The following is a 13,510-nucleotide window of genomic DNA, read 5'->3' on the forward strand; positions in this document are numbered from 1 at the left end:
ATTAAAACTCTAATAAAACTCTGATAAAAACCCCATTTAAAATTAATTAGGCCAGCCCTGCGCGGTGGAACAGAAATGTCTTGAGCTCATGTCGAAAGGTCTGGAGGTCAGGGAGTCGACGAATCCCTGGAGGTAGCTCGTTCCAGAGAGTGGGAGCTCCCACAGAGAAGGCCCTCCCCCTATGGGTCGCCAGTCGACATTGTCTGACAGACGGCACCCTGAGGAGACCCTCCCTATGGGAGCGCACTGCTCGATGGGAGGCACTCGGTGGCAGCAGGCGGTCTCGTAAATAACCCGGTCCTAAGCCATGGAGCGCTTTAAAGGTAGTAACCAACACTTTGAATTGCACCCAGAAGACCACTGGCAACCAATGCAGCTTGCGCAGGAGAAGTGTTACATGGGAGCTTCGAGTTGCTCCCTCTACTACCCGCGCAGCCGCATTCTGGACCAGTTGGAGCCTCCTGGTGCTCTTCAAGGGGAGCCCCATGTAGAGAGCATTGCAGTAGTCCAGGCGGGAAGTGACAAGGGCATGAGTGACCATGATATATCATATCAGAATATGTGTTCTAAAAATGTTCAAACAACAAATTCATTATTTTGAAGAGGAATTTCCTGTTCCAAGTTTGGGGATGTAAATTCTATTCCTCATTCTTTGGTTTGATAGGTTAACATCCTACTACCCTAGTGATTTCAGCTGCCTTTATGGCCTGATTTTTGAGGTACATATGTTCAAGTAATTTGAAATAATTTCAATTATTTTTACATGGAGATATATATATATATATATATATATATATATATATATATATATATATATATATATATATATATATATATATATATATATATATATATATATATATATATATATATATATATATATATTTGTTTTCTGAGGTTTTCACGGGTGTTTGTATATAGGTCTTTGGTTGTTGGGTTTTCTCCGTGTAAAATTGGAAGTGTCTTGGCGGCGTTTCGTGAAGTCTCATTCGTCATCTTCAGGCTTCAGTTTGGTGCTTTGCTCCCAGAAGCCAAACTGAAGCCTGAAGATGACGAATGAGACTTCTATATATATATATATATATATATATATTTAGGAGGGGTGGGTGTATTCGTGACAGAGTACCTATTCACCTTCAACCATGGTAATTATATAATTCTTAAGCAGACTATGATTTTGTAGGTCACATGGTAATTGCCCTTGATCTGTGCAGTGTAATTAGCTTGTAATCGGGAAGAACATGTAATCACATGGCTCTTTGTAAGACCTTTAAACATAGCAGATCAGATTTTATGGCTGATAGAATAGTGACCTGAGAATGTAGGATGAATGACAAGAACAGTAAAATATGCTAGGAGGTGCTAATACAAAGTGACAATTGAAGAAAGTTTTTTTCTGTCTTGCAGAATGCAATTGGGAAGGAAAGTGTGGCAGGAGGCTCCACCAGTCACATATCTTCTGATCATTCGTCTTCTCTCCGTGTAAGCGTCAGGTCAAGCATACTTCTTTTGCTGTTGGTGATTGCATTCTCATTCTGTTGGTGCCCACTTTCAGAAGAAACCTTGTCTCTGCTTTAACAAAAGGACCCATAAAAAGAAAGGAAAAGAAAAGAAAAAGAAATTGATCTGTCTATCCTCTATCCTCCTCTGTTGTTGATCGAAAATTACAGTTCTAGGAATTAAGTTGAAATGCTCCGCTAAAAAATAGGACTGGATCAATGTTGTTGTCATTATCATCATATTATCATTACTATTCTTTTCTATTTTCAAGAAAAGGTTCTTAGAAGCTTTGCATATACTAGATGCGACACCCACATTCCAAACAGAGTAGAGTTTTGAACAGGCAGTGTTTGAAAAAAGACGAATAATTTGCATGTAAACCATTCAAGGTTTATTCTTTAATCTCTTCCTCATTCCCCCCCCCCCATTTTAACCTGGACCAAGAAAAAATAAATCAGACTCTTAAAAGTTCTAATTTTTTGTATTTGTCACCCACGAATTTTTCCTTTGCCAAATCCATTAAAATGAATGGGATCTACTGTACACCATCATATGGTGATTGTAGGTTCAATTATTTCAATGTTACCCAGATAGAATCTGGGGACAAACCGTGGTTTCCAACAACGTGGAAACTTTGCCAGAATGGTTAATAATTTAATGGTATGTTTATTTCCGATAGATTGGGACCCAGTTTAGAATGTTTGAAATGTATGTATTGAAAGCCTAGATACTGGATGGACTGCATTACAAGATTTTTTTCATTGCTCCCTTTGTAGATAAGAGGCTGTAGAGCAGGCAAAGAAAACCCTGCATAAAATGCCTCTTAGCAGATTTGGGTCTTTTAAATTGAAAACAGTAAGTTAAAAATATTTTGAGGTGATTGTGGATCAGGCTTTTGACATGCTATGAACGTCTTCCTGAAAGTTTTTTTTATATTTAACTTATTCATGTTTGGCTACCAGTATTTTGCTGTTTTAGCATTCTCTTCTATGTTTGTATATGTATGTAGTTTTGCAGTCTAAAATGAGAAGCCATTGTAAATCATAGCAGTATAATACACATATTTTCTTCAAAACTTCTGCAGAAATATAAAATAATACTTAACTTTCTAATGCTATTTTTATTTTTGTGGTTATGCTAATTCAGCCTTAAGAAAGGTATTTTAAAAACTACATTATGAAGAACCAACTGTTGTGAATATTGCAGTAATGCAAAATGTGTTTATCTTTCTGAGGATATATTTTAAAAAAAATAGAAACTTGCTTTTGTTAAAGAATTTCAACTTTAGCATTGTTGATCTTCTTTCTGTAATTATAAAGTTTAATTATTTAACTGGTGAATGAGTAAAAAGTATTGAATTTTGATTATTTTAAAAAAATACCATATCTATTAATATTTACTCTTAGATAAAGATAAGTATACTTGTTTGCTTTTAATTTCTTGACCCAATACAGAAAACCGTAAGCACAGGCAGAAGGCTGTAACATGTTTCCATATTTTCAGAGATGCATCCAATAAAGATGTGAACACATAGCATTCAACAGATCATAATAGTTTCCTGTATGTGAAATTTCCTATCCACTTATTTTTGAGCATGGAAATATATCAGTTTTGGTAAGCATTTAATCCTCTGGACAGGGGTAGGTGCACCTTGTACTGGAACCAGTAAAATACTAGAGATTGAATTCAATACACTTGTTGCTAAACCAGTTTTAAGAATTGATCAATGCTGTCTAAAATCCCAATAATACTGATCCAGATGTTCTCTTTCCAGGTAGGCACTATTCGCATACACAATAACACACATTCTCCATAACCAAGTATTATTTCATGTGGAAAAATTATTCCCAACTTGGTATATTTTTTTTAAAATATGTACCAATTTCCAATTGAAATGTATGTGACCATGGCAATATATAACTTTATGTATGCCATGTTCATGTATGTATTGAAAAATGGGGCTTCTTGTGGTTCTTTCTGACATTTGTTGAAGGCATTCCATATTATGTTAAATCATTTTCTCTTGTTTAACACAATCAGATGATGTCATAATTTGAAATCAACAGATAGACAAGGATAGAATAGACCTGCTTCCATTATCTTGCACAATGTATGGCAGTAAAGTCTGATGCCATAGATGCAAAAATACAATCAGAATTATCAATTGTTTGCATCTAAATGATATAATTTGAATTGTACAGTGCTATGTAGTTGCAACCTAGTCTCCCTTTTTCTTTTTTCTTTTCAATTTAAATTGGTGAGAAATGGGAAGTAAGATCAGAATCTTTATTTACTTTAAAGGGTTCTATCTGAAATAGCACTTTTGATCCAATTATTTTGAGCTTTGGTCTTGTCCCTGGTTGATCTGTCAAAGATAAAAGGATTTTATTCGAATTCTAAAATAAAGTACTCAAACTTCAGGTATCAAATAGGAACAACTTGTTTTAATAAACTGTGATGGCCTGGCAGCTTTTAGTGGCTATTGAGCAGTAATGCTTAGCTCTCTTATTTAATGAAGACTGGCAGAAGTCTAGTAAGACAAAATCCATTATTTAAATTTAATTCCAAAGAATTATAGAATGTAAAGATTGGAAGGGATTTTTAAACCCAACTCCCACCCAATACAGGGAAACACTACTGTAGCATTATTACACAGAGTTATCCAGCCTCTCTTTAAATGTCTTCAGCAAAGGAAAACTTCTCAAGATAGTCTGTTCTATTCTTGAAGAGTTCATACCACTGGGAAACGTTTACTGATGTCCAGTTAAAATCTAGTTCCTTGTACTTTAAGTCCATTGTCCTGTTTTATGAAAAGTTATGCCCTGCCCTGTTTTCTACCCAAAAAGCCTTAATATATATATGAAGACAGCTAACTATACTTCTTTTCCAGGCTAAACATTCCCATTGCATCCAAACTTTTCTCATAAGTTTTTTCCTTCACTAAGATCTTGGTTGCTCTGCTTTGGATATGCATCAGTTTAATGTCCTAAAATATGGTGCTTGAAATGGGTGCCTGATGTTTATGTAGTATTGACATTCCAGTTTTCTCCAAATATTTTTTTTCTCCTTACATTTCTTTCCACTGTTAGCTCCTGGTCATTTTGTGATCTAAATGACATACATATGCTTTTTGCATACAGTTCTATCCAGTACAGTTCACATCTTGTCCGTCTGATTTTTCCTACCCAAATATACTACTACTTATTGTTTCTGGGTTTTTTTTCTGTGCAATATTCTCATTTTTATAGATCCTTCTGAATTCTAATTTTATATTTAAAAGGTTTGATATCCTCCTGTGTATGTGCATAGCATATCTGTACTATGATTGAATTTATGAATTCCTTGTTATATTTACAGTTTAATTTTACTGCATAGGCAAGTTAAGATTATGCAGAGGTGAGCATCCTATCATTATGATGTGATTATTATTTTTTTCTTGTTCTTAAGAAATTTCCCAGCTGTTCCAAGCCAACATTTTTTTCAAAAGACATGATTTTTCATTGTGAGATTCAAATAAAGATTTTTTTTAATGAACAAGGTCTAAGTCAAAGGTTTAAATTTGGTTATTAGAATCTTTAACATTTTATAAGACTTTGTATTATTTAAGTAGCACTAAATATATAAATGGTTTTTATCTACTGTGTAAAAATTACAGGAGTTCTAATCAAAACCTGAGAATTATTTTCTACTTAAGTGTGCATCCAGAAACCCACCTTATCCATTAATTAACAATCCGCATATGTGTCATTTTTTAATATAAAGTTCAGGGAATGTTAGACTAATATCATGTTTCCCCAAAAATAAGACCCTGTCTTATATTCTTTTGAATCCTGAAATAAGCACTTGGCCTTATTGCCATGCCCTCAAAAGCCCAATTGGGCTTATTACCAGGGGATGTCTTACTTTGGGGAAAACAGGGTATAGATTACTAATTTTAACCCTTTTGTTCCCTACAATTCTTAATTTGGACAAAATCAAATCAGGTTTAGGTTTGTCATTAACATTACCAAAGACATGAAATAAATAGTAACTTTTAAAAATTAATTTGTAGGATAGGTATGAAAGGCCCAATCCAGATCAGAGGCCTCTATTAAGTGCTAATGTGGATCAGATCCTCATTATGCTTTGTATGTAGAGGAATAAATTTAAAAAGAGCTGCTTTTACTTAGACCAAAGAATTGGTTCAGGTATTTCTCTTTGGAGAAAGAAAGATGGAAGGAAGGAAGGAAGGAAGGAAGGAAGGTAGGAACGAAGGAAAAAAGGGAAAGAAAAAAGAAAAGAAAGAGAAAGAAAAGAAAAAAGAAAGAAAACCACTTGGAAATAAACATGTATTGAATGATGTAAAAGTTCAGCTGTAATAATTATCATCTTGAATACAACCAATCCAGCTTTCTTCTTTTAAAAAATGACTTCTATTAGAGTCAACAACGCTTAACAGAAAAATGGCAGATGGAGTGTTTATGCACTCTCCATTGTGCATCCTGGACCTACTTTCTCCATATTTTGGATCTTGGCCAATATTTATATTGCTTGTTTTACTTGTGTGATTCTCTGTAATTCAAATTGAAGACTATTGATCTCATGTTTTAATTGGCCTTTGATTTTAAAAGCATCATAAAATTCTTAAGTAGTTGTTTCCCTAATAAATCCCTATGTATTAAAATCAAATATAGGAGTTGCTAGGTGTCAGGCAGCATATAAATTTAATAAATTATTATTTTTCAGAAACAGTCTCTTACATCAAACCTTGTAAATTTATATTATTTCTATTTCCTTCAGTACTGATGCTTAGCAGTTTTCTACAGTATATGTATGCTCAGGCATACTATTACATTCAGTGGGGCTTATTCTCATGTAACTGGAGATAGGACTGCATCTTAAATTGCTAGTAAAACAAGCAAACAGAAAAAAAGATTAGGTTTTAAGCTATTATCTTTGGATAAATACAGAGCTTTTTTAAAAGAAAATAATATGGCATTGACAATGTCACTTAGAGCATTGACTTTGTCAACAGAATCACTAGTCTGAAGTAAGTTGTTTTTCTGATGTTTCTTTGCCCATTTCTGCCTACTCCAACTGCATGTTAAGTGCTAGGCAATCCAAATAATTTTTTTCCTTGAGTTCTCATTGTGCAGCATGAATTTCCAGATCTTAAGTTACTGTGAAGTTAGGATATGTCATAAATCTCCCCTTTCATCACAAAATCCCATTTTGTGGAAGGGGAACGCAACAGCAGATTCCTCACTTCAAATATCTAAAGCTCTACATCTTAAAAGATCTTGGTTATTTTTTCAGCCAGTTCCGAAATAGAATACATCAAATTCATCCAAAAACTTGAAATATATTTCTTTACTTTACAATGCCTCACATCTTAGCTATTTCCTATTACCTGTTCTGAATATAGGGCAATTTTAGGGCAAGCAATTTTAAACAATGTAGTATGTAGATGCTCAGGGATCTGTTTTTAAAGGGCAAGATCCTACTCAGAATATATGTGGGAATGCCTTGAATCCAGTATGTTTTTTCCAGAGATCATTGACAGGGAGCTCAGAAAAGGGTATGGTTACCGTAGGTCTTTTCAGGGGCTGCTCTCTGTGTGTTTATGCTGCATTTATGTTTTGCCCTTCAAAACTGGTTTTCTGTACAACCCTATTAGTTAGTTTCTGATAAAACTGGAGTCTAGCTTTCAGCAATCATTATCTTCCCTCTTGCATTATGCATTTCTCAGATTCCAAGCAACATATTCCAGCCCTCCATTTTCTATAACATCACCTCAAATAAATTTGCTTGTGATGAACGTGGCAGAAAATTAATCCAGCTGACTGTGAAGGATTTCTCATCTTTAAATATTTGCTTTCACTTACCAGCTCGCTTCCTTCTAGGACATTTCAATTAGTGGCCATTCAAATACTTCTGACTTCAGAAGGTCATTTTTGTTTTGTTCTTAACTGGATTTGGCCTCTTTAAAATCACTACTGTATTTTTTCCCCTCTCATTTCCAACCTATTTATTGGTTTTTATGCAACAAGAATTTAATCTTGCTCTAACCTATTAAAATATTATTAAAGCTTCCCTGATCAAGGCTGTTCTTTGTTTGCCTGAAAAAAAAGTTATTTACTATTTTACTTTATCCCAGGTTGATCATCTGAAATCAAAGTCTAGATTTATAATGAGAAATATTTTTTGTAATACATAAAGTAGGTTTTTGTTAGAATCCTGATTACAATATAATAATTAGATCAACCCAGTCTATGTTTCAGAAAATGATTGTCCAATGGAAAAAGAAATCTATGAAAGCATTTTTTTTCCACTATTCAGAATTTGTAGGTCTTTTATATCTTTTCTTTTGTATTTCCGGATACAATTGGCATTTGGATCTTTGCCTGATATAACTAAGGTTTTACCCTTTTTAAACATTGATTCAAATAGAAGAGAGAAGTAATTATTTTGAAATTTTATAAATCTCCTGCTCTTTTCTTCCCAAAAGATTTTTGTGACTATAGCAGCTGAAACCTCTATCTTTCCTCTGTGGGAGGCCAATAGAAAAGGTGGCTTTTTGTCATGCAACCATTTAGAATTATATATTGCCTCAAAATAGCAGCCAAATTTCAATGAGTACAAATGGGATTTTTTTTCCCTATCCAGCTTTGCCTTATTTTAATGGCTTTAAGTAACTGCATTACCCCTTTGTTACTGCTTCCTAATCTGTCAAATAGGGAATTTCCTCTGTCCTGATGAAAAATTGGATCATGTACTTATGTATGATTGGTTTCTTAAAACCCTTCCCACCCTGAAGGACAGCCTAATTTCCTTTCTTGATGATGATGGATCTATGTACTACCTTAAACTTCCACTGAAAATCTTTAATCAAGGTGCATCCTGAAGAAGTGATTTGATGATGAAGGATATCCAAAGCTTGTGGGTATTTCTTTCTATTATTTCTTTCTATTAGGCTGACAGATGTCGGCAATTACTATTGTCTGTGCAATACACCTGTTTTAGCAATAATTGTGGTTTTGCCTGTAATGATGAGGTTCAGGATTTTTCTTTCACAAAGTACAGGACCAGGGGGAAACAAATATTGGTTCACAGGGACTGTGCCACTCCAATTTCCATCCAGTAGCAGTAAATCAAATGTTGGAGGCAATGATCTGTTTAAAAAACATTGTGCATTTATGGAATATAAGGCAAGGGAGACTGTATATCGAACAGATGATTGAAACTGAATGAGTGTATCTCTACATAGCTAGATAATGAGTAACAATAATTCTGTGTAGTGCAATTGGGGACAACATTCATTGTGACTCTTCAGTCACATTCCAATATATATGTATTTAGGACTGAAGATCCAATATAATGGTATTGGTTGTAATTTCACACAAATATACCTCGAAGTCTAGCTGAATGTAGTTAGAACGTAGGGCATTCTCCTCCATTTTAAGTTAGAATTGGAATCTAATCTATAATTAGATTCTGATTATTGATGAAATACAAGTAATCTTCGGATAATAGAAACAGGCCATTCTCTTATAATTTGATTTTTCTGCATTTTAGTATGCAGACCATTCACCCACACAAGTATGTCACTATCCTTTTCTGCTTGCTCAAACATGGCAGCCACCATTTTTCATTTACCTAAGCCATAGGTTATGTAACCTAGGAACCACTTATAGCAAATTTTCTATATCAGGAAAGGAATAAACCACAATAGAAGCATCTTCTCATTTTTCCTTGTCTTCCTCATGCTTATGAGTTTCCCACTGCACCTGATGAATTAAATGGGCAGAAAGGTCGGCAGTTCGGTGGTTCAAACCCCTAGTATAGGTCTCCTGCATGAGCAGGGGGTTGGACTAGATGACCTCCATGGTCCCTTCCAACTCTGTTACTATTAAACTTGATCTAACACAGCAGTTACTATTAAACTTGATCTTACACTGTATGCTTCTATTTTAAGATGATTCTCTTGGACTTTTTTCCATTTAAAAATTCCAATATCCAAACAATTCATACATTTCAAACACAGTGACTAATTAAAAAGAAAAAGCAACAGATCAAACAGATTTCTACACTAAATGTAGATGCATGAAAGGGTGAGTAGTAGGAGAAAATTGTATCTAGTGTACAGATAGTAAGTTCTTTCAGCTTTGACTAATTTCCTATGTGTGTTGTGGAAATCAGTTGGTTCTGATTCTAATGATGTTTTCAGACAAAAGCTTGTAGTGCTGTCAAATAGTCTCATCCAACTATTCCAATTTCCCTACTGTGATAAACAAAAAGTGGGTGATGTATTCCAAAACATGAGTAGGGTATATTACATGCAGAGCTATGACGTCTTAGTAAAATTCCATAGGCAAAGCACAGCAAGCCAAATTACATTTCTTCTTGGAAATATCTTTGATGTTCTTGTTCCAGGATTCAAAAATTTTATCAGAATAGAAGTCTTTACCTATTTTGTCTGTTGAATGAGTTGCATACACATTATTTTACTTAAATATTCAAGACTGTTCAGATGGTCAGCCCATAACACTCCCAAGAGTCAAAGCAACATTAATCCAGAGATCCAGATTCAAAGGGTAAAATACATTAGAGCAGGGGTCTCCAACCTTGGCAACTTGAAGCCTGGCAGACTTCAACTCCCAGAATTCCCCAGCCAGCTTTGCTGGGAGTTGAAGTCCTCCAGGCTTCAAGTTGCCAAGGTTGGAGACCCCTGCGTTAGAGTATGTATGAGCACTGTCATGAGCACTTAAACCAAACATGCATTTTCTTGGGCTCACATGGCAGCTGCAGCTGTTATACCTCTAAATTGTATGATATTGTTTACATCATATGTACAAATAGTCCCACAAGAAGCCTAATTCATCTGTACAGAATACTGCAATATTTAAGAGTAGATTTGTTTACCAATGAAGTTACATTTTCATCTAGGATATTGAAATAAGTGACTTTCCCCATATCAAAAATAATTGTCTAAATGTTATGCTTTGTCTAAGCTATATGTAAAAAGAATGGCAAAAAATAATAAAATATTCAATTTCTAAACTACTCTTCACAAATGTTTCTGTTTTCAGTGTTTGAGGATCAGACAGAAGGTAAAAAAAGTGTATGATTGTTACTTTTTTCTCAGTGGAACAACATTCTGATTTTTTACATTTTTCCTTTAATATTTGTACACCTGTCTATGAAGATAGGGACTACAAGATTTTTTGTGAATTAACATTCCTGCCTTACTAGACAGAGAGTCTTCTAGTAATCTGTATATTCTTTTTTTTTCTTTTCCACCCTTACAATATTGCTCAGACTGAGGCCCAAATGCCTTCAGAGATTTCCTAGAAGATCTAAGAAAGCACTGGCTGTCTAATGGGATTTCTTTGAAACTATATGCCTCAAGTAATAATGAAAGTATTAGTTTTGGTTAATCTTACTCAAGTTGGGGAAAGGGCCTGTTTCCTTTGCCCAGGAATATATAAACATTTGTGTTATTTTTGTATAATTCAAGTTGTCATGAACTGTCACAGAAAATATAATACATAGTTTGTATTAAATAACACTATATTCTATTAAACTATTATAGGGATTATTTGGAGTAAGGAATAAAATCAAAGATAGCTTTTGAAAATACATGAAAATACACTGTGAATAACCTCTAGAATAAGGGCATTTTTTCTAGGTATGGTTTGAAAGACAAATTTGTCTTAGTTTCCAGTTGAAGGCAGTCTACAAGTGCATCTTTTACTATTCTGATGTAAGTTATAAATATGTTGTCTTACAAAAATCTGTGCTCTCCCTTCTCGCAGTTCAAAATGTGTCAGGTATTTCAATTGTTCTGCTGGGTACAAAGGTGTCTGCGGATACGGTTAAAAAAAAGCCAAAACGGTGACAATACCAATGTGAGTCTTCAGTCACATCGGCATGGCAGCCAGATTGACTTTTTTGGCTATATCCTGTGGGCTCCTTTGGCTGGGTACATTGTTGTTAAGGAACAAATACAGTAGTACATTGACTGTTCACACTGACATTAACAAGACTTGAAGTAAGGACTTGGATAGTCCAAATTTTGGAAGTGCTTTTGTGATGTTTGATTTTCTTTTCCTGTTGGCATAATGCTTGTAACGCTATAAAAAAATGTACATATCTGAAAGAAGGAAAAGCCACCAAATTTTCTTTTTTTATTAAAAATTATACTAAGAATTACTCAGCTTTGTTGTGTGGTTTGTTTTTCACAACTATACAGCAAGACAATGAGAAATATGTTGTTTATCTGAAAAGATAACACTGATAATCTGGAAAGTTAGCAGGAAGAAGCTGTTCATAAACACTGCAGTTTTACTGTTCTGCATATGTGTCTTGCATTGAGACGTGTGACATAAAGCCATAGATGAGTTACCTTTTAAAGCAAGGCAAAGAAGCAGACAGTAGCTGGCACTGCTAATTGGGCAGTATGCCCTTCATATAAAGAATGACCAATGGATATCAGATGGAAATGGTTATGTGAAACAAACAGCACTAACCATCTGTTCCTAATTTTCTTCATTGCTTTCAAATCGGCAGGACAAAAACTGGAGATGATGAAGATAGGAATATGTGAGAAAAACAAAGGAACTTGAAACTAGGGGGTGGGGGAGTACTGGTAATGCTTTTAATCAAAAGGGGGGCGGAATGTCCTGGTAATGTTTCAAGGGAAACGATGTGAAATCTCTGGGACTGAAGCTGAAGTTCCATGCTGAATTTACCTTTACCTTTAGGTCCATTGAATGCAGTAAAATGCACTTCAAAGCAAGCATGTGTAAATGATTTGCATACATCATTGGTTTTGATGTCGGTGATGCTATTCCACAATACGCCTGCAATCTTTCTGAAGTCAGTGGCAGTTTTACTTTATTTTCTTTAGATGTTAGTTTAGATAATAGCATTCCCCGAGTGAGCTTCATGTCAATAATTCTGCAAAATTCGTAACTCAAACAGTTTGATGTTACTGAATGCAGCAACCATCAACATATCTTTTGAAAAGAACATTAAGCATGTTAAATCTGCATAAAAAATAGTTTACAATAGGAGAGCTGCCACTGGTGGGTGAATGCAAAATAATGATCATAAATATCAATGCTTTTGTGGCACCTTTAGGACAAAATAATATTTTTTAAAAAAAATGTTTTCCTTGTGATAGATCAACCCAACTGCAGTTCTTGAATATGATCACCAGTGTATTCTTCATATATATTCAAAACTTGAATTATATTTATTATTTATTTTTGGGGATTAGATTTTTTAAACCTCTCAATTATTTCAGTTTTGAAAGGGTAAAGCTGCATCTCATATTTATAGAAGGTCAATAAAAATTGCTTTTATTGCTTACTCAAAATTTTTCTCAGAATAAATCCAGAGGCGAGAAACATGGAATGTTCAAGTTGACAAACACCAACAGTAAAAGCTTGTTTTTCGTATCATCTCCTTTACCAATTACGATCTCTCTTGTTTTCCAGGTTTATATCTTTAAAAAATGCTTAGCATGTTCAATTTTAGAATATGAATTGTACTGTGGTCTTATTAACGAGCTCACCATTATTTAGTGATGGAGCATTAGCCTTGTATTCAGAAAGCCCAGCTACAGTCCTTGTGAATTTCACCAGTTATAGCTAATGACAAAAAAAAAGCCTCTGCTGGAGAACTTATAAAGATACAATCAGTCAGAGTAATTAGGTCAAACCTTGATGAATCTGGACTCTGCCCTTGAGTAAGGCAGCCCTCAATCCCAAAGTTCCTGTCCAATAAATAGGGATACATATTTCCTTTAGAGCCCAGGGCTATGAACATCATGACCAGGACAAATTAAAAGCGATACAATTTTAAACTAATTAAGTGTAGTTAATAGACTAGTCTGTATATGTTTAATAATATAAAAGAGTTCCAAAGTTGGAGGTGGGGTTTTTAGCCAATACATTAACGGGTCAATAAAGGAAAGATTCTAGCCTGACCTACTTTTAATTTGATGGAGAGAGAGAATTTGTATTTA

General features: G+C 34.5%; 1 protein-coding gene across 1 annotated transcript in view; it reads left to right on the forward strand.

Annotated features, from left to right (window-relative positions):
- The window catches only part of GFRA1 (GDNF family receptor alpha 1), a 296,170-nt gene extending 284,479 nt beyond the window's left edge, over positions 1-11,691 (forward strand). The window contains exon 9 of the mRNA XM_058188128.1: positions 1,408-11,691. Coding sequence (XP_058044111.1) covers positions 1,408-1,578 — 171 coding nt within the window. The 3' untranslated portion in view covers positions 1,579-11,691. The remainder of the gene's footprint in view (positions 1-1,407) is intronic.
- The last annotated feature ends 1,819 nt before the right edge of the window (positions 11,692-13,510 follow it).

Source organism: Ahaetulla prasina, chromosome 6 (assembly GCF_028640845.1).
Source record: "Ahaetulla prasina isolate Xishuangbanna chromosome 6, ASM2864084v1, whole genome shotgun sequence".
Classification (NCBI taxonomy): domain Eukaryota; kingdom Metazoa; phylum Chordata; class Lepidosauria; order Squamata; family Colubridae; genus Ahaetulla; species Ahaetulla prasina.